Genomic DNA, 22683 nt, shown 5'->3' on the forward strand with positions numbered 1-22683 from the left:
CTCTGTTTCGTCTTGCATTGCGGCCGTGGAACGGCTTGGACTTCTGCGCCGACCCCGGTGTGTCCACAGAAGTGCCCGTAAAACTTTGTTTGCCTCATGCATGGTGGTGCGGCGATCCCCATCATCTGGTCTTCAGCTGTCATGCCTCGACGATATCATCAGGGCACTGCTGAATTGGAAATATGTGGCAATAGAGCCTCTAGCACTGGGAGAAATGTAATACATGGAGTGGACCACAGTGTCTTCCACCATCAGCTCTGTTTTCTGTTCACCATCAGCTCTGTTTTCTGTTTACCATCAGCTCTGTTTTCTGTTCACCATCAGCTCTGTTTTCTGTTCACCATCAGCTCTGTTTTCTGTTCACCATCAGCTCTGTTTTCTGTTTACCATCAGCTCTGTTTTCTGTTCACCATCAGCTCTGTTTCTGTTCACCATCAGCTCTGTTTTCTGTTCACCATCAGCTCTGTTTCTGTTCACCATCAGCTCTGTTTTCTGTTCACCATCAGCTCTGTTTTCTGTTCACCATCAGCTCTGTTTTCTGTTCACCATCAGCTCTGTTTTCTGTTCACCATCAGCTCTGTTTTCTGTTCACCATCATCCGAGAAGACCCGTCTAATTTACTCTGGACTTTAGCAGAGTACCAGAGTGCAAGAAAACAGCTTGTTTCCTCCTCAAACCACTGTTGTTTTTGCTTCAGTGAGTCCATCATGTATAACCGTGTATAATGTTAGCTGCTAATTCAAAAATGGCGGTCAAAAGTTTGTGTTCGTCTTCTTGGTCGCGGTAACCAGCCGCTGACGTAAGCGGTTATTACTTCTAGCCCTGCAATATTCTGGTGCTACTTAAGAACCACTTTTGTTTTTTGTCTTTGCTGGCTCGGAGCTGGTGCTTTGGCTGTGGAAACAGAAAGAATCGGTTTGAAACTAGGCTCTGGCTGCCAAAATAGCAACAGCACTGCCTTGGTGGAAAAGGGGTAATAGAGGCTTAACACCCGAACTGTTGTGTGCCCAGAGTGAAGCACGGGGTTGATCAGTGATGGTTTGGGCTGCAATATCATGACATTCCCTACTGTGCTTGATGGACATACCTTGATGGACATGCCAATGACTTGATGGTCTGCACAGTCACCCGATATAAAAAAAAGCCACTTACAGTACACAATTACAGTATAAGCATACTAATTCCCCAGATTGATCTGTTGTATTACCGCGCTCAATATGGCCGTCCAGTTAAAGGGTATGCAAAGGATTTCCTGGAACTGACTTCTTCTGTTTACCTGGATGATGATATACTCATATCCCTCAGTCCATTGTTGGCTCCAGCCCCTGAGCATAGCCCAGTGTCGGCTCCAGCCCCTAACCGGAGTCCAGTATTGGCTCCAGCCCCTGACTAGAGTCCAATGATGCCTCTAGCCCCTGACCAGAGTTCAGTTACAGGCCTGCTCCAGCCCCTGACCAGAGTCCAGTGATGGACAGCCCTTGACGACAGCCCATTTTTGGCTCCAGACCCTGAGTACAGCCCAGTGATGGTTCCAGCCCTTGACCACAGTGTAGTGATGGCTCCAGCCCCTGACCAGATTCCAGTGAAGGCTTCAGCTCCTGATCATGGTTTCAGTTCAGTTACAGGCCCATTCTAGTGCCTGATAACAGCCCTTTTTTCGTCTCCAGCCCCTGAGTACAGCCTAGTGATAGCTTCAGAACCTGACCAGTCTAGTGATGGCTCTAGCCTCTGAGCTCAGAAGAGAGATGGCTCCAGCCCCAGAATTCAGTAACGAGTCCACTTCAGTCCCAGAGTTAAGTATCAAGCCCACTCCAGCCCCAGAGTCTGCATTAGAGCTCACAGTATCCCCTAAATCTACATTGGAGCACACTTTATCCCCTGATTCTGCATTGGAGCTCACTCTTACCTGTAAGTTAACTCTATATTTCCCTCCAGTCCTTGAGTCAGTACAAGAATTCCCCCCAAACCAAAAGTCTGCCCTAGAGTATGCTCTAAACCAGTAAGTCAGCTCAAGAACCCACTCATAGTCATACAAGGAACCCACTCAAGGTCCCACTCAACCCATTTAAGGTCATACAAGGAACAACAAAGGTTGTTCCTTGTATGCCCTGAAGAGAGACCACAGAGGTCATCCCCGAGTTACCTGTATGCCCTGAAGCGACCACAGAGGTCGTTCCCAAGTTTCCTGTCTGTCTAGATGTAGCCACGGAGGTTGTCCCAGAACCTCCTATCTACTCAAGCAAAGCCACGGTGGCCATGGACACCGCCATGGCCCCTGAGCTTAGCTGCCTTCACCGTCATGGACTCCTGAGCTGCCTGCACTGCCATGGCCCCCAGGGTTATCTAGACTCCGATGCCCTGAGCTACCTTTATCAACATGGCTCTCTGAACTACTGTCACCTCCCTGGTTTTCTAGGTTGCCGGTATCATCCTGGAGGCTTTCTGATCTGCCTGTATCTCTGTTCACCTACTTGTCACCTGTCACAGCTCCTGGAAACCTGACTATCTTCCGTGGCTGAATCGTTTTAAATGAGGTTGCACATTCCGGAAGGGGGGAGTACTGCCATGATCTCCAATCACCATGCCTGTCACCAGAACACGCTATACCTCCCATAATCCCCTCTTGCTATCACCTGTACACACTCCACAATCACCACACCTGTCCACCATCAGCCTTACCAGTTCCTCCATAAAAACAGCACCAAACACAGATGCTTTGACTGGTCTCTTCAATGAATAGGACGGCTTACATCTACGTGGTCTACGACTAAGACTCCCTGTATCTATTTATGCTACTTAACTGTGAATACTTGCATGTGTTGTTCCCTACGGAGCTTCTTACCTTACTACACACCTTGGATTACTTACCAGTCATCATCCAGTCTTCAGTGTTTATCAGTCTTCTGCCATTTCAGTCACACCAGACAGCACCTGCAAGGCAAAGAACTGCTATTCATTCAGCTAAGAGTCTCAAATCCATCATTGAACTCACCTGCTTGCATCACTTACATCTAAAGACATTGTTTGTGAATGTTACCTCTGTTTTGTCTTATGTTCTTGTAAAATATACATATACACAATAATATTAATATATATAAACATATTATTACAATTTATATATATATATATATATATATACAACTTTTATGGGCCCTTACGGGTCCCAGAACACCAAAAACCAGCTTTACGGTACTTTTGTAGCAACTATCCTTCGCCTGCTTTTTCACAGTTACCTGTGCTGCATTCTTTTCTTTATCTCAGTTGCCTCGTCACTCCTGTCATTTCTCTGTTGTATTTTAAATGTTCAGCCTCTTTTGCAGTTTTCCCTCTGCGTCTGTCAGGAGGCTGCACTGCTCTATTCACACCTGCAGGAGTGTTCATGAGTGTGCTGTCCTGATAATTATTCTGCTCCTGCAGGACGCCATCCCATGACACACACACACACACATAGGCACTCCAGCTGAAGGTGACATACAAAAACTCAAAAGGATCTCAACAAGCAGCTATTTTTACTTGAAGAAAGGTCACATTTGTACAAAAGTTAAAGGAAAAGTTGCTGTTATTTATAGGGATGTCCCGATCAGGTTTTTTTGCCCTCGAGTCCGAGTCCGAGTCATTTGATTTTGAGTATCTGCCGATACCGAGTCCCGATCCGATACTTCTATAATACATAAAAAAAAGAATAAAGAAGAGCGAAAAAACGAACCAGGATGTTCCTTATTTTTTATTTTATTCACCTTATTTTAACATTCAACAACTCTAACAAACAGAGCACTTCTGTGAGGTAGATTGAACAATCAAGTAATAAAAACAAATTCTTCACTTTTGGATTTTAGTGCTACAGTAAATATAAAAAACTTATTTAAAAAACAAACACTTGAAATTAAATCATCGTGATGATAACTGCCTACAATGACATAAATCAACTTTGGGGAAAAAATAGTAATTTGACTGAAGTGTAATTAACAATGCTTTTCAGGTTTTTATAGGTCTAACATTAGTTTTTAGGTAGAGAAATTGAATAAAGTAAGCTAATGAAATGTAAAATAGCTGCATATTTAACTGTTTAAATTAAAGAATAATCCTTACAAAAGCTATTTAATCAAGAGCAGTGAGTGATTCCTTATCTTTTGTTTGACATTAAACAGACAGCAGTAAAGGTTACTGCCCCTTTAAGACCTAATGGAAGGCTCTGCGTCGTCTTTCTCGACTGTATAAAGTCCTCTTAAGGCATATTCAGGCTATGTCTGCTTGGATACTCATCAAGATGGACATGTTGACATACTTCTTGTGTGAGTTGGTCCGTTTAAGCGCAAGTCTTGAAAGAGAACTCAATATTTGCGCGCTGTGAGGCGAGTGCGCGCTTTCTGGCGAATATACACGGGTGATATTAGCGCTGTTGTAATGTATCACCGAGGAGCCAGCACGTGTATCCATCTACAGAAACATACATAAAGCATTATTTTCAAGTTACAACCCATATTATTGATGCGTCATCATGCTCACCTCACCCCAGAATATACATTATATCCGAGTCCTGATCGGGATGTAACGTCCGATTCCGATCGAGTCTGAAATCACGTGATCGGGCCCGATTTCCGATCATGTGATCGGATCGGGACATCCCTAGTTATTTAGCAAGACTCTACATTCAGAAGCACAGCAAAAACAAAAAAACAAAAAACTTTAACAATTTTTTTAATGGAATTCTTAACTTTAAAAATCTTGATCAATCATTGACTTCCAATAGTGTATGCAGCAACTCTGAATATTCACACAGTGCTTAACCAGTTGAATGAGATTTGACTGGAACCATGCAGGCCACGATTTTAAAATTCAAATAAAAAATGATAAACTAGATAAAATTTTACTTTTTATTTATACAAAAGTATACTTTTGAAAATTGTCTGGGAGCACTAGTCAGCATAAGTCCATGTAAAAAATAAATTACATAGAGTTAAATTACATATTCTCAGAGGCTGTTAAATCTGCATTTACCTAGTCTCAACCTCGGATGTCACACCCACGGACTGTTGGCTGCATAGATATATACAGTGAGGAAAATAAGTATTTGAACACCCTGTTATTTTGCAAGTTCTTCCACTTTTTATTTGTCTTTTTTTCTAAGTATCAGTTCAGGCACCGGTACCGTTTTGAAAGTACCATTTTGGCACTGGAATTGTTAAAAACCCACATCATACCCAACCCTAGTTAACACTGTGAAGCTGCTTTAAAACAATTGGGCTAAAAAGCACTATATAAATAAAGTTGATTGGATTTGATAACTTCTGTAACAAATGTAGCTATTGTACATTGTTAATGTTAGTTAATGCATTAACATTACCTAATGAAACCTTATTTAGGCATACTGTTTAAATAAGAAAGTAAAAGAGGTTACATTTTGACCTACAAATGTTACTTTATTGATTCCTTATTGTAAAGTGTTACCTATTGTTTTTTTATACTTGTTTTGCACTTTAATCTATTTAATACATTTTTTGTATTGCTTTATTATATTTATATTTTTAGAGTTCTTTCTATTTATAAGAAAAAGCAAAAAACAGAAAGTTAGCTTTTAAAAAAAGTTATCCAACGTGTTACAGTATGACAACTCTTTTTATTGTGATAATACTGTATACCATGATAAAAGCTTCAGCAATTATCGCAACATGAAAATTTGATACCATCACATGCCAATATGTTAGCCAATACATTAAATTAAGTGTACTTTTTAAGCACAGCAAAATATTTTTAAAAAATGCACTTTAAAAGAAAACGGCTCGGGTTATGTATATAACCCTTGTTCCCTGAGAGGGAACGAGCACTGCGTCGAAACGCTTTGGGGATGCTCCCTAAGCATCAGCGAATCTGAAGCCTGAATAAACACTAGTCCAATCCGATTGGTCGTGCGTGATGACGTCATTGTGACGGCGTACCCGGAAGTATAAAAGGGGAGCCGGCGCATAATGGCGGCAGTTCTTTGCTCTGAAGCATGCGCTCCAGGCGTGCCGAGGTGTGGCGGTACGACGCAGTGCTCGTTCCCTCTCAGGGAACAAGGGTTATATACATAACCCGAGCCGTTCCCTTATCGAGGGAACTTCCCACTGCGTCGAAACGCTTTGGGGAACGAGTACCCACTAGGCCACACCGAGGGTAGCGCCTGTCCTAGTGTGAAGCCGGAAACCGGGCACAACTAGGGTTGGAGCACCCTCGCGCCAGGCGTCGCAGGGAGATCCAGGCTATAAAACCTGATAAAAGTGTGTGGAGTAGCCCACCCCGCCGCCTCGCAGATATCCTGCAAGGGGACCCCAGAAAGGAGGGCCACCGAAGAGGCCATGCCTCTGGTGGAATGTGCCCTCACGGCTACAGGTGAAGGCAAACTGCGCACCTGGTAAGCCATGGTTATTGCCTGGACAATCCAGTTACTGATTGTCTGGGTAGACGCAGGCAACCCCTTCTTGGGTGAGCCAAAACACACCAACAATTGTTGAGATCTCCTCCACTGTGCGGACTTCGCCAGATACACCCTGAGTGCCCTGACCGGGCAGAGTAGGTGAAGCCTCCCCTCTTCCGCCGTCACGTGAGGCGGAGGATGAAATGCCTGCAGAACCAAGGACCTGACCACCCTCGATGGGACCTTGGGCACATAGCCCGCCCTAGGGTGTAAGATGGCCTTTACTCCACCCGGGGCAAACTCCAGGCAAGTCGGCGTTACTGCCAAGGCCTGGAGATCCCCCACTCTCCTTAGAGAGGTAATGGCGAGTAGAAAGGCCACCTTAAGGGTCAGATTCTTAGGTTCTGCTGACTCCAGTGGCTCGAAGGGGGCCTCAGCCAACCCCTCGAGAACCACTGCCAGGTCCCAGGTTGGAACTCTGGACTGAGCCACAGGCCTCATCCTCCGAGCCCCACGGAGGAACTGTACAACCAGCTGGTGCCTACCCAAAGGCCCATCACCCAGAGGAGTGTGGAAAGCCGCAATGGCAGCCACGTACACCTTGAGTGTGGACGGGGTTAGGCCCGCAGAGAAGCGATCTTGGAGAAACTCCAGCACTGAAGCCACTGGGCAGTTAACTGGGTCCTCCTCACGCCTCCTGCACCAAGTGGAAAATACATTCCACTTGAGGCTGTACAGTCTCCTTGTGGACGGAGCCCTGGAGCTGAGTAAGGTCTCTACCACCTCTGCCGACAGGCCAGCCTCTAGGTACCTGGCCCCCTCAGGGGCCAGACCCAAAGGTTCCAAATCTCCGGCCGGGGGTGGAATATCGTCCCCGGCGCCTGAGACAGGAGATCCCTCCTCAGAGGAATCTGCCATGGATGACCTGCCAGCAGGGCTATGATATCCGAGAACCAAACTCGCGTCGGCCAACGGGGTGCTACCAGAAGTAGACTGACCCCCTGCCGACGGACCCTCTCCAGGACTCCCGGGAGCAGAGCAATCGGGGGAAATGCGTACAGACGCAGCCTCGGCCACGTCTGCACCATGGCATCCAACCCCAACGGGGCTGGATGCGTGAGGGAGAACCACAGTGGACAGTGGGACGTCTCTCGAGACGCAAACAGATCCACTTCCACTGGGCCGAACCTCTCGCATATGGCCTCCACCACTTCGGGGTGGAGCCGCCACTCCCCGGGCCTCAGCCCCTGCCTCGACAGGATGTCTGCTCCCTGATTTTGAACCCCCGGGACATACATTGCCCTGATGGACAACAGTTTCCCCTGGGACCACAGGAGGATTAGATGCGCCAATCTGCACAGAGGGCGCGATCTTACCCCTCCCTGGCGATTGAGGTACGCTACGACAGCCGTATTGTCTGTCCGCACCAGGACATGTTGGCCGCGGAGGTCCGGGAGAAAGCTCCTGAGAGCTTTGTAGACCGCCATCATCTCCAGGCAATTTATGTGCCAGGAGGAATGACGGCCCTCCCATGGGCCCCTCGCAAAGCGGCCGTCCATGACCGCGCCCCAACCAGTGAGGGAGGCGTCTGTTGAAACGGATTTCCGGCAACAGGACGCTCCCAACACTGGTCCCTGGGACAGAAACCAAGGTTTCTTCCATATGACTAGGGAACGAAGGCATCTGCGCGTTACCCTGATCATACGAAAAGGATTCCCTCTGGGGGAAAACCCCTTGGTTTTCAACCACCACTGGAGGGGTCTCATGTGTAGCAGGCCGAACGGTATCACGTTGGACGCTGCTGCCATGTGCCCCAGCACTCTCTGAAAGTGCTTCACAGTGATGGTGTGGCCTAGCCTTATTCCTGAGACCATCGCCAGTATGGTCTCGACGCGCGCGGGAGACAATTGTGCCCGCATCGTCGTCGAATCCCATACCACCCCTAGGAACGTAGTCCTCTGGGACGGCGTCAACACACTCTTGTTCGTGTTGAGTCTCAGCCCCAAGCACTTTATGTGGGCTAGAACGACATCTCGATGCCGAACCGCCATCTCGTACGACTGGGCCAGTATGAGCCAGTCGTCGATATAATTCAGTACACGGATGCCCTGAAGCCTCATAGGAGCCAGGGCTGCATCCATGCACTTTGTGAATGTGCGTGGGGAGAGGGCTAGGCCGAAGGGAAGTACCCGATATTGGTACGCTTCGCCCCCGAAAGCGAACCTCAGGAACTTCCTGTGACATGGAAGGATGGAGATATGAAAGTATGCGTCCTTCAGATCTATCGTGACGAACCAGTCCTGGGACTGGATCTGACTCACGATCATGGGGATAGTGAGCATTTTGAATCTGAACCTCCTTAGAGACCGATTCAAATCCCTTAGATCTATAATCGGACGCAACCCTCCATCCTTTTTGGGAACTATAAAGTACCGGCTGTAGAAGCCGGACTCCCTGTCTGGCGGAGGAACATGTTCTATGGCCCCCTTTGCCAGTAAGGTTTTTACTTCTAGTTCCATTACCCGACCCCGCTCTGGTACCACTGTAGTCCAGGTCACCCCCCTGAACCCAGGGGGAGGCCGACCGAACTGCAGTCTGTACCCATTTTCTACAATGCGCAGGACCCATGTGGATACACTCGGAAGGCATTTCCATGCGCCGAGATAATCTACTAAGGGAACCAGCCTCTCGAGGCTGGCGTCGGGTGTTACACGAGCCTCGTCCCCGACCCCCTGAAGCGGTTGCCCGGCAGGAAGTGGTTGGGAACGAGTCTCTGTGTGCGGACGCGCCAGCTGCCCAGCCGCAGGTCTTTCCAGAGGCGGCTGGAGCAGCGTGCGTTCGCGGGAAATCGATGTGGCCCGAAGCGTCATAGACGGCGGGATTACCACATCGATTTCCCCAGGGCGCCGCGAAGGAAGCAACCTCGGTTGCCCCCTCGCGGGAGGGACCGCCCTGAGAAGTCCTGCCGAGGCTAGGACTTCTTTGCGGCAGCCTTTCGCGCCTGAAGGACGTTCCTCAGATCGCCCTTCGGAGCGGAAGGCTGCTGGTGAGCGCGCCGCCTCTGTTGCCAAGCTCCCGGAGGAGGGGCTCTAGAGGCGACGCTCTCCTTTTGCATCTGACGATGCGAGGAGGAGCTGGTCGGCGGCTGAGGCTGCCCGCTAGGGCCAGCCTTCCCGGGCTTAGAGCGGCGAGGGAGGTACTGCTGGAAGGCCGCTGACTGTCTCTTCGCCTCCTGGTGTCTGGAGACGACGGAGTTAACCGCGTCCCCAAACAGACCAGAAGGCGAGATCGGGGAGTCCAGGAGGAAGGATCTGTCCTTCTCCTTTATCCCCGACAGATTCAGCCAGAGATGTCTCTCCGTTGTCACCATAGCTGCCATGGAGCGGCCGATGGCACGGGCCGTCTCCTTGGTAACACGGAGAGACAAATCTGCGACCTTCCTAAGTTCCAGTACATCCTCCGGAGAGGGACCCTCGCCCTCATCCAGCTCTTTTAGAAGGTCAGCCTGGTAGGCCTGCAAGATCGACAAAGTGTGCAGCGCACTACCAGCCCGCCCAGCCGCCATATAAGCCTTGCCCACCAGCCCTGAGGTGTCCCTACAGGGCTTGGTGGGCAGCACCGGGGTTTTAAGGGACGATGCCGATTCGGGCGAAAGATAGCTCGCGAGAGCATCCTCCACCCGCGGCATCGCCCCATAGCCCGCCTCGCGTGCCCCCAGGACGTTGGAATAGTCCAACAGTGGGGGATTAGAGACACGCGAGGAATAGGGCTTCCTCCACGATCTACACACCTCGGTGTGCAGATCGGGGAAAAAAGGCAAACCCCGGCGCGGTGTTTGGACCCGGTGTGCGAGGAACCGGTCATCCAGCCTACTGGGTGGCCGAACTTCCTGTTCCTCCTGTGGCCACTCAATATTGAGTTTAGCCACAGCCCGGGTCAACACCTCGACCAATTCCTCCTGGGCGGGCGGATGAGGCGATGGAAAAACCTCATCCCCCGCCCCGATGCCCGCGCCCTCCGGCTCCTCGGAACCGGAGAGAACGAGCATCGGACCCTCCGCCCCGGGGGAAGAAGCCGCAAAGCGGGCTTCCACACGGGGAGGAAGATCATCGGAACTGTCCGAGGAGGATTGGGAAAGTGCCGCAGCAGTCCCAAAGCCCTCGGACAGATCCCGCTGTGAGCCCCATGATCTGCGACGCCGTGACGCCTCAGCGACCGCGGGTCCAGAACCATGGGGCTCACGAGGCTGGCCGGTCTCATCGAACACGGCCAGCCTAGAGCGGAGCAGCCTGAGTGTCAGCCGCTCACAGTGCTCACAGGCGGCTCCCTCGAGAGCCGCCCGAGCGTGCTGCACACCCAGACACTGCACACATAACAGGTGTGTATCCGATCCCGAGATGAAGCGGGGACACGGATGCACACACTGTCTAAATCCACTCTTTCCTTCCATACTTTTACTATAAATATCACTCACACACACACTCGCAACTGGACAGACAACAGTAAATAGACAGACCAAACAGAGAGCGCTATGCTGAAGAGCAATAACTGCCGCCATTATGCGCCGGCTCCCCTTTTATACTTCCGGGTACGCCGTCACAATGACGTCATCACGCACGACCAATCGGATTGGACTAGTGTTTATTCAGGCTTCAGATTCGCTGATGCTTAGGGAGCATCCCCAAAGCGTTTCGACGCAGTGGGAAGTTCCCTCGATAAGGGAACTTTAATTTGACATTATACATGTGTGCATTGTAGTACGAAAAGTACATGAAAGTGTACTCTTTGAGTGTATTTAAGTGGCCTTCTTCATTCACATTGTATTACATGTAAAACATTTTTTACATTATATGTTTTATTATTTGATGAAGCCAGATACCAAAGATACCAAACACCAAAGAAAACAAACAATCATTTTAGCATGTAATGACAATATATAATGGCATTTAATAATCTAATTGTTGCCCACTAACTTCACTTAGTACACATTTACTTTCACAAGGGCGACAATTTCCCATTGTATGCTGTGTCATTATATGCCAATATGATTAATAATCTTGTTAAATTAAGCAGTCAAAAGGTCTTCAAATGAAACTTTTGCACATATATCCACATCAAATTAAATAAATGCTATTTATTTTGGGGTTTTTAACATTTTTTTTTTTTTTTTTTTTTTTTTCGTAATTTGTCATTTTTCTCTGATTTTAAGGTTAGTCAGTGCTTAAGATTTGGACATGGTTGTTTGACATGAGTAGGAACACAGCTATGTCCTACTTGGCAAAATCATTGTCATCTGTTTGACCTCTGTTTGTTGAAGATTTCGGTAAGCTTTGGATTTTATTTCAGATTCATAATCACTACTACCACTTGACTACAAACTCTTCTCCTTCAGGAAAACTCATCACCATCACCATAGTAACCACTCCAGTGCCCTTAAAAGGGAAAACACACACATTTCTTACATTAATTGTCAAACACACTTACACTCTATATACTCAGTGCACCAGTTTTTGATGAGCCTTAAAAGAAAAATGTGGTAAAAGAGAAAGAACGAGAACACGAGAGACAGAAGGAGCTTACCAGTAACTTGACGCTTTTGTTTTTGCTCCGTCTCAGTGACTTCCATCACAGTGGTTATGGTGAGGAGGCTGACAGCGCGTCTCTGAGGGTCTCTGTTCTGCTCACTGTAACACGCATTCAAATGCCTGGCTGTTGTTTTATGAGGGTGATGGGGCATTTGGGTTTATAGCAGTGTTATGTTAGTGTTTTTATAGTTTTTATTAATATTATGAATTAGTTTTTGTTTTAATTTTCACTTTAATTTTAGTAAATGTTTAACCCTTAAATGCATTGTTTCTCCAATCATTATTAGCCTAAATATCTAGGTTTTTAGCAACCCTGATCTACATCGGTCATGCATAGTGGTGGAATGTAACGAAGTACAAATACTTTGTTACTTTACTTAAGTACATTTTTCACTTATCTGTTCTTTACTTAAGTAGAATCAATAGTGCATACTTTTTACTTTTACTTCATTACATTTTGCAGCAAATATTTTACTTTCTACTCCACTACATTTCTACAATGTTTCGTTTCATTTTCGTTACATTTTCTGATCAGTTTCAGGGCTTGAGATTAAGTTTTTTCGGGGTTTTTAATGGATAATAATAGGCTAATGTATGAACTGACGGTTGCGCTGTTGACAATCGCGCAGCCTCTCGAGGAGCAATGGAAACAAACCAACGCCGCTCGTACAGAGAAAGTAAATATTCAAAATGTGAAGGTTTTTATATTTTATAACGTATAATACAGTTAAAAAACATCACATGACGTGACCAAGAGTGCTGTTTACCTGAATACCATCACGACTGAAAAGTGACACTGATTTCATGACAGTTCCATAAACAATTAATTAAAATTAGTCACTTACATTTTAAATGCAATATAAACTGCTTTTGTTCTATTACAGCAGCGAAAATATTTCCAAGATCAGATCATATTTCCACATCAGAACCAAAACGCATCTCACAGCAATAGTGTGTTAATGAATGATTCAGCGTTTGAATGAATCGGTTGAATCAAAGATTCAATGACCTGTTTGTAAACGACTGCCTCATTCATGAACAAATCAGCCGTTTGAACGAACCGACTCAATGACTCACTCATTAAGACCTGCCGTCACCTACTGGTAGTTTAGTTTCAAGTTCAAACATTCCTTCCAACGTTTCTTATTGTATTAAAAATATAGAGTTAAAACAATCTCATAACATTATGTAATGTATTTTTAATTTGTAAGTGTAAATTATTTTATTTAGCAACCCTATAGCGTTAATTTCATATTTAATTTATTAATCAAATTTAAGAATATAAAAGAAAAGCTGAAGCATATCCTATATTTAAGATTAATCCTCATAAATATGAAGATTTAAATACATCAAAGCTGATGAAAATGTTACTTCTGAATATTGATATTTAACTGCAGATCACCTTGATATTGTGAGTCTGAATGTAAACTGGGCAACAGATGATAAGCACAATTAGCCTACATTAACCAAAGCTAACTTAAAGGGGGGGTGAAATGCTGTTTCATGCATACTGATCTTTTTACACTGTTAAAGACATGGAATCCCATACTAAACATGGACAAAGTTTCAAAAGTTAAGGTGGACGTTTGATGGGAGTATTTCTTTGTCAAAAATACTACTTCCGGTTAGTCATAAGTTTCGGCAAGTTTTTTGCGATCATGCGTCCACTTTGACGTTAATGGGGGCGGAATTTCCTTGTATGGGCCGTACGGACAATTCTACCGGAAGAGCGTGAGAGAGAGAGAGGGAGAGAGCGAAAGTAACAGGCTACGCCCATCAAAGCGCTGGCTTGTAGGATGCTGGACAGGTGATGTGCACAACTAACAATGTCACCAAAAAAGAGCGTTTTTGGTTGCCAGACCAAGACAGTCCTGCACAGATTCCCCAAAACCCCCGCGTTAAGGCAACAGTGGATGGAATTTGCTTTTCCGGATCAGCAACTGAGTTGCGCGAATGTTTATATCTGTTCGCTGCATTTCGGTGCCGACTGTTTCATAAACAAGGCCCAGCTCGACGCCCGATTTTCCAATCGCCTAATGCTAAAGGATGGAGCAGTCCCAACGATAAAGGTCCCAATGTTAGAACCGCGGGCGGTGAGTTAGACTGCTTCAAATGTCTGTGTTTTTGCCTATGCTCATCAAGTAGCCCAAACATGATCACGTATAGTTAATTGATCAATGGAGCATGCGATGTGTAGTGCGTGTACATTTGTTTAGCTGGCCACTATATGTGTAACTTTATGTTTGTGTATTGTAAAAGCACTCCAAACAACAATACACAAAGAGTGGGGAAATATGTTGAACTAAATAAGCGCGCTTCTTCATTCAAATGCGCTACTATTCCGTGTCTTTCTATGTAAACACTAACTTAGCCTGCCGTGCAAAACCAGTCCGCTTAATAACGTTAAAATTGTCTACACAAACCACGCGTAAACACACACACGTGCACAACTGCACTTCCCACATGTACACCTTCAAAGACAAAAATACGACGATATAATTCAAGTATAAATATGTAAATAACACAAGAGGCTAAGCATATTATATAGTTAGTGTATAACTTGTACCACATAGAGACGTCCTGCTCTAGTCGTTTTTGCTGCTGCTCCTGTTCAACTGCAGCCTCTGGGTCTGATTCCGGATCATAGATGTATGGCTGTATCTGATTAAAAGCCATATTTTTATTTTGAATAAAGTTTTTCCCGCTGTTAGGGATGACACAGCTTTACGACGCACTCAACACAACAGCGGCGCGCACACATCATTATATAGCTCCGCTCACACGACACGCCCCCACCCGCTAGGCTTTTTTCGGAAAAATTCGGAACAGCGCATCTTTCTTATAAAATTATAAAAAAAATAAAGACTTTTCGGAGATATGCAGGATGCAATGCTACTCTATAGGTACTCAAGATTGACATGACACTGACTGAAACTGAGTGTTTCACCCCCCCCTTTAATTAAAACACCACAGCCCATACTGTTTTCTTCTTTTTAATTATTAGAATATAGACATTAAGAGAATGAATTGTTATACAAGTACTTTTACTTTTAATACTAAAAGTAAATTTAAAAGCAAGTACTTTTTTACTTTTACTTAAGTAGGATTGTCGTTGTAGTACTTCTACTTTTACTTAAGTAAATATGGCTCTGGTTATTTGTACTTTTAGTTAAGTATTGAGATTCAGTACTTCCTCCACCACTGGTCATGCATAACATAACATTGACCTAATATTGTGTTGGCCCCCCTTTTGCTGCCAAAAGAGCTCTGACCCTTCGAAGCATGGACTCCAATAGACCCCTGGATATGTGTTTGTTATCCGGCACCAAGTTGTTAACAGCAGATCCTTTAAGTCCTGTAAGTTGCGAGGTGGAGCCTGCATGGATCAGATTTGTTTATTCAGCACATCCCACAGGTGCTTGATTGGATTGAGATCTGGGGAACTTGGAGGTCCAGTCAACATCTTAAACTCATTAATGTGACCACATGGGATAGCCTTTTCTCCCCACTAAACATCAATGAGCCTTGGTCGCCCATTACCCTGTCGCCGGTTCACCACTGTTCCTTCCTTGGACCACTTTTGATAGATACTGGCCACTGCAGACCGGGAGCACCCCACAAGAGCTGCAGTGTTGTAGATGCTCTGATCCAGTAATCTAGCCATCACAATTTGGCCCTTGTCAAACTCGCTCAAATCCTTACGTTTGCCCATTTTTCCTGCTTTTTACACATCAACTTTGTGGACATAATGTTCACTTGCTGTCTAATATATCCCACCCACTAACAGGTGCCGTGATGAAGAGATAATCTGTGTCATTCACATGGTCATAATGTTATGCCTGATTGGTGTATATCTAATATGGATGGATCTCTAACTGCTGCAATGGAATCTTTTCATATTTTCTGGGTTTTCCAAGTCAGGGTTAACTTCTATAGATAGTTCTGTGACGTTCCATTTCATCATTGGACTGATTTTACACGTGCTTTAGAAACAATCATGCAGAAGTGTTCCCAAAGAGTCAAATCTATGACGCAGTGCGATATCCCTTCTCAGGGAACAAGTCTTACAGTTGTAACCCCAGACATTTTTTGCTTTCGGTAATGAATGACACATCACGTCATCATTGTTTATCAGACATTGGCACCTAGAGGAATAAATGGGAACTGCGTGTATTGAGCCATCAATTATTGTTGTGCAATAAAACATATATATATATATATATATATATATATATATATATATATATATATATATATATATATATATATATACACGTACCTCATGTTAGCTGTCTGTTTTAACAACAACAAACAAAGTAGAAAACCTTATTTTAAATAAAATAATGAATCATTGTGTTGTGTGTTTCAGTGTTATATTAGTATTATTGAGATACTATATAGTTTGTACTCATTTATTTTCTTCCATTTTAATTTTAGTTAACGTTTTAAATATTTAGTTGTGTTTTTGACATTTTTATTCGTTTTTATGTAATTTTTTTAACAATATTTTCTTTATTTTTAGTTATTATTATTTTAGTATATACAATTAAAATGAATGAAAATGAGAAATGTTGCCTTGAAATATTTTAATAATTTATTTTATTTCAAATAATGAAAATGCTTTTATGGTTTTATTAAACAATAATAACCATGGTTTATAGCTGTCTTTAAACATGGCATGTTCCGACACGACTGCCTCCTTCCCCGTAGGATTTACAGCACCTTTAATTGAAAAGCATGGACCCAGTCAAAGAAGTGTTTTGTGTGTGTGTGTGTGTTGGAGATAATTAGAAATGCATTTCACACATTTCTCTCTAATCAGGGTGAAGAAGATGAGGAGGATGATCAGCCTCTTAGCCTGTCATGGCCAGATACCTGCCGCAAGCGTTTCACGTATCTCATAATCCTTCCCATAGTTTTCCCTTTGTGGATAACTCTGCCAGACGTCAGGAAGTCTGTGAGTAGTTTTTGACTAGTTTTGTTGCGATTGCAAGCAGGGAACGGATGTAACTGTGAGCTGTTTCTTGTGTTTTTTTTTTTCCTTAGAGTTCAAAGAAGTTTTTTCCTGTTACATTTCTGGGGGCGATTTGCTGGATCGCAGCATTCTCCTACTTGATGGTCTGGTGGGCTCATCAGGTAAGACTGCAGCAGCCGACAAAGTACACTTCAGCATACTGTTAAAAGAGTACTTATTATTTAAATAATATACTTTCAACTAATACTTAAATGTGAAATGAATGTAATATATTCTGACATGTTTATTGCAATTAAATTAAATGTATTATAGTTCACATTTGAATGAAGTGCAACTAGCTGAACTTCAGAATTCTTTTTTGACTTAAGTACATCTTTACATAAATGTACATTTTCATAATTTCTTCTATTGTCTTTGTAATATGTTTAAAGTGTACTGCTGAATGTACTTGACAAGCATTTATGGTAAGCTAAATATATATTTTAATGTCAGTTCTATTGAAACTTGTATGTCATGTATTTAAATATACTTGCAGTTACACATTTTTAATGAGGATGTTTCAATTTATTACATTTAAAATATTTTAAGTTTAACTTAATTAAACATCAACTAAGTGTACTTCTTTAAAGCAAAAATATAAAAATTTAATTAAATCCTAATGATTTAAAATGCATTTTTAAAGTTAAAAAAAAGTTTAATTTGACATTATTACAAAGAGACGTTATTAAAAGTGTGCTTAAGTGTGTTAAAGGAAAAAAAAGAAAAACATATTCATGAAAGTGTCCTCTCTTATTCTTCCTCGGATCTCCAGTGGCAGTGTGTTATTAATGTTGAGCCATATTTGAGGCCAAATATTTCTGTGCCAATTTATGATCTTCACTACTCTGGTTATTTTGTGCTAATATCTCTGCAGGTTGGAGAGACTATAGGAATCACAGAGGAGATCATGGGCCTGACTATTCTAGCAGCTGGAACCTCCATCCCTGACCTTATTACTAGTGTCATTGTGGCCCGCAAGGGTCTGGGCGACATGGCTGTGTCCAGCTCTGTGGGCTCTAACATATTTGACATTACTGTGGGGTAGGATTTGTAATCTATTTTTTTTTTAAGAAATTAATACTTCTATTTAGCAAGGATGCATTAAATTGATCAAAGGTGACAGTAAAATCATGTATAATGTTAATTTTTTTAAAACTCTATTTATCAGAGAATCGTGGAAATGTCCACAAAAATATGAAGCAACACAAATGTTAATAACATTGGTTTCTTCATCAGCAAATCAGCATGTTAGAATGATTTCAAAAGGACCATGTGACAGTAAAGATGGGATATATTAGATAGCAAGTGAACATTTTGTCCTAAAAATTGATGTGTTAGAAGCAGGAAAAACAGGCAAGCGTAAGGATTTGAGTGAGTTTGACAAGGGCCGAATTGTGATGGCTAGATGACTGGGCCAGAGCATCTCCAAAACTGCAGCTCTTGTGGGGTGTTCCCGTTCTGCAGTGGTCAGTATCTATCAAAAGTGGTCCAAGAAAGAGACAGTGGTGTAACAGTGACAGAGCAATGGGCGACCAAGGCTCATTGATTTACGTGGGGAGCAGCCTTTGGTCTGATCAAATAAATTAGCTATTGTAGCTCAAATTGCTTAAGAATTTTTTTGCGGTTTCCAATAGAATGGTGTAAGAATACACAGTGCATCACAGTTTTGTTGCGTATGGGGCTGCATAGCCGCAGACCAATTAGGGTGCCCATGCTGACCCCTGTCCACTGCCTAAAGCACCAACACTGGGCACATGAGCATCTGAACTGGACCACAGAGCAATGGAAGAAGGTGGCCTGGTCTGATAAAGCACATTTTCTTTTACATCACATGGATGGCTGGGTGCATGTAAATCACTCATCTGGGGAACACATGGCACCAGGATGCACTATGGGAAGAAGGCAAGCTGGCAGAGATAGTGTGATGCTTTGGGCAATGTTCTGCTGGGATACTTCGGGTCCTTTCATCCATGTAGAAGTTATTTTGACACGTACCATCTACCTAAGCATTGTTGCGGACCATGTACACCCTTTTTAATGGAAACGTTATTCCCTGGTTGCTATGGCTTCTTTCAGCAGGATAATGCACCCCGCCACAAAGCAAAAATTGTTCAGGAATAACCAATAACCATGTGAAGAACACAACACTTAGTTTGAGGTGTTGACCTCCAAATCCTCCAGATTCCCAAGGATCTGCTGCTAGCATCTTGGTGTCAGACACAACAGGATTTATTTAAAACACACACACACACACACACACACATACATATGTATATATGTATACATATCCATATTGAGGAAAATAAGTATTTGAACACCCTGCTATTTTGCAAGCTCCCCCCCACAAAAAAAAAAAATCATGAAGGGATATAAAATTGTCATCGTAGGTGCATGTCCACTTTGTTACGTAAACACAAAGGAAAAAACTGGTGCGAGGATTGAAGTGCAAAAAGAGTGATTTATTAACAAAAGAAAACAAACACAAAACAAAACAAAGAGAAAACAAAACCCACGAGGCGGCAAAATACATAATCAAACCATAAACTCAAAACATACCAACTGGGGAAACCGGGAGACATAGACACAACAACATTCTGACAAAAAGACTGACAAACACAAGGAGCTAGAAAGGGAAGAAATCAAGAGGGAACAGGTGGGAGAAATCAAACACTAATCAGATAACAAGGGGGAGGGATCAGAGAATGACAGGAGCACATGCTCAACATAACAAAACCCACATGTCACACTTTGAGAGACATCTAAAAAAAAAAAAGCTTTTTTTTTTGAACACCTGACAAAATCAATGTTAATATTTGGTACAGTAAGCCTTTGTTTGCAATTACAGAGGTCAAACGTTTCTTGTATTTTTCACCAGGTTTGCACACACTGCAGGAGGGATTTTGGCCCACTCCTCCACACAGATCTTCTCTAAATTAGTCATGTTTCTGGCCTGTCGCTGAGAAACACGGAGTTTGAGCTCCCTCCAAAGATTCTATGTTGGGTTCAGGCCTGGAGACTGGCTAGGCCACGCCAGAACCTTGATATGCTTCTTACAGAGCCAATCCTTAGTTATCCTGGCTGTGTGCTTCGGGCCATTGTCATGTTGGAAGACCCGGCCTCGACCCATTTTCAATGCTCTAACAGAGGGAAGGCGGTTGTTCCCCAAAATCTCGCAATATATGGCCCCGGTCATCCTCTCCCTAATACAGTGCAGTTGCCCTGTCCCATGTGCAGAAAAACACCCCCTAAGCTTGATGCTACCTCCCCCATGCTTCACTGCAGGGATGGTGTTCTTGAGATGGTACTCACCATTATTCTTCCTCCAAACACATTTAGTGGAATTATGACCAAAAAGTTCTGTTTTAGTCTCATCTGACCACATGACTTTCTCCCGTGACTCCTCTGGATCATCCAAATGGTCATTGGCAAACTTAAGAAGGGCCTGGACATGTGCTGGTTTAAGCAGGGGAACCCTCTGTGCCATGCATGGTTTCAAACCATGACGTCTTAGTGTATTACCAACAGTAACCTTGGAAACGGTGGTCCCAGCTCTTTTCAGATCATTGACCAGCTCCGCCCGTGTAGTCTGGGCTGATTTCTCACCTTTCTTAGGATCACCGAAACCCCACGAGGTGAGATCTTGCATGGAGCCCCAGTACGAGGGAGATTGACAGTCATGTTTAGGTTCTTCCATTTTCTAATGATTGCTCCAACAGTGGACCTTTTTTAACCAAGCTGCTTGGCAATTTCCCCATAACCCTTTACAGCCTTGTGGAGGTGTACAATTTTGTCTCTAGTCCGTTCACACAGCTCTTAGCACCACCCTGTTTGCCACATACTCCCATCGCCCCTCACAGGCCGCTCGAGACATCACATCACATGCAGCGTTTTTCCAATCTTCTATTGTCCAATTTTGGTGCTTCAAGTTAAATTCTGGTGCATCTGCTTCAAGGTTTGACATGTACCTGCATACCTATTTGTAACAAGTGGTAATTTTAGTTGTTGTTACCTTTTAATCAGCTTGAACCAGTCTGGCCATTCTCCTCTGATCTCAGGCATTTTCATCCACACACTGGATATTTTCTTTTTCGGACTGTTTTTTTTTTTTTTGAAGCCCTAGAGATAGTTACATGTGAAATACAGTAGATCTAAAAGTCTCTGAAATAATAAATGTGTATATGTGTTATTTATGTCCTATGTAATTACCAGGATGCTGTGTTAAGCAAAAGGGCAGCTTACTTGGTTTTGTAATATAGATAAAGTTTGGTTCTCTACATTTAAGATGTTCAGAGCCCTAAATGTCCATTTCTTTTTTTCCCAGGTTACCGTTCCCATGGCTTCTGTACTCCCTTTTAAACAGTATGAGCCCAGTAAGGGTGAGTAGTAACGGCCTGTTCTGTGCCATCGTGCTACTCTTCCTCATGCTCATCTTCGTCATCATCTCCATTGCTGCCTGTAAGTGGAAAATGAGCAAACTGCTGGGCTTCATCATGTTCCTGCTCTATATCGTCTTCCTGGTGGTCAGCGTCATGTTGGAGGACAAGTTCATCGTCTGCCCCATCTCGATCTAAAGTCTGGTCTCATTTACACACACACACACACACGCACACACACACACACACACACACACACACACACACACACACACACACACACACACACACACACACACACACACACACACACACACACACACAATCATGAAGCTAAAATCATGTACCTGCTGACTTTACCTCAACTGTAGTGATTTATTTACTTATGACCTTATGACAAAGAGTTTCCGGCATGTGTCATGGGGTTTTACATACTTTTTTTTGTTTTCCAATAAAAAAAATCTAAATATCCTTTAAGAAGATAACTGAGATAACAGAAAACCGAACTGAACTGTACTTTTCAGAGAATACATCTATTATATTTAAACAGAATATGTTTATTTTTGACATTTATTTTTTCTTGTTTTAAGAATAAACTTTAAGAATTAGTTACATTTTTCTTAAAACAAAAATCATATATATATATATTACCCGCTATTTGTTGCTCCACTCATTGAAGTATGGGGATTTTAAAACTAGGGCTGTAACGGTACACCAAACTGAAATTGGTTCATAATTGAGTACACACTCTTGTACAAAATGATGTTAACTGGATGAGATTCATCAACATAGTGTTAAAACCTCAGATTTTATAGATTTATTTATTAATTTTCAAACACCATGCATGTTCATTTTGCACAGTGGTTTGAGAGCCAAAGAGGAACACGGATGGAGCTCTCCGAATGATCTCTGATTATTTCTTCACTGGCACGTCAGTGTTTTAATCACTCTGTAGGAGGCACTAAGGATTTATAACCAGACAGCCGCTGTGATTATAACAGCTAGCGTTTGGTCATTTCTCAGTCTCTGTAGGCCGTTTGTTCATACTGTGAATGTGCTGCACTATTGACTAATAGCTGGTCTGGAGAAATCATTCCATGATATGACTGATAAAGATTTCAAAATAGTTTTCACTTTGCATGAGCTAAATGCCATTATTCATTTTCAGATTTTTTTATAAAAATTATTTTTTTTATATCTGTATGCTAAACACACATGTTGAGAACATGAGAAACCTTTCTTGCGGTGGTGGTAGTAAATAGAAGTACAGTGTATGCTGCATGTTTGACAATTCCCGTATGCTTTAATGGGTTTCTT

At 43.5% G+C, this 22683-nt stretch overlaps 1 protein-coding gene across 10 annotated transcripts in view; it reads left to right on the top strand.

Annotated features, from left to right (window-relative positions):
* Nucleotides 1-21691, top strand: part of LOC137053048 (sodium/potassium/calcium exchanger 2-like) — a 106646-nt gene extending 84955 nt beyond the window's left edge. For all 10 annotated transcript variants that reach the window (XM_067428939.1, XM_067428965.1, XM_067428947.1 and 7 more), the window contains 4 exons: nt 16802-16936; nt 17026-17115; nt 17868-18034; nt 21315-21691. In XM_067428939.1, coding sequence (XP_067285040.1) covers nt 16802-16936; nt 17026-17115; nt 17868-18034; nt 21315-21564 — 642 coding nt within the window. In that variant the 3' untranslated portion in view covers nt 21565-21691. The remainder of the gene's footprint in view (nt 1-16801; nt 16937-17025; nt 17116-17867; nt 18035-21314) is intronic.
* Nucleotides 21692-22683: the final 992 nt, after the last annotated feature.

This window comes from Pseudorasbora parva, chromosome 1 (assembly GCF_024679245.1).
Source record: "Pseudorasbora parva isolate DD20220531a chromosome 1, ASM2467924v1, whole genome shotgun sequence".
Classification (NCBI taxonomy): domain Eukaryota; kingdom Metazoa; phylum Chordata; class Actinopteri; order Cypriniformes; family Gobionidae; genus Pseudorasbora; species Pseudorasbora parva.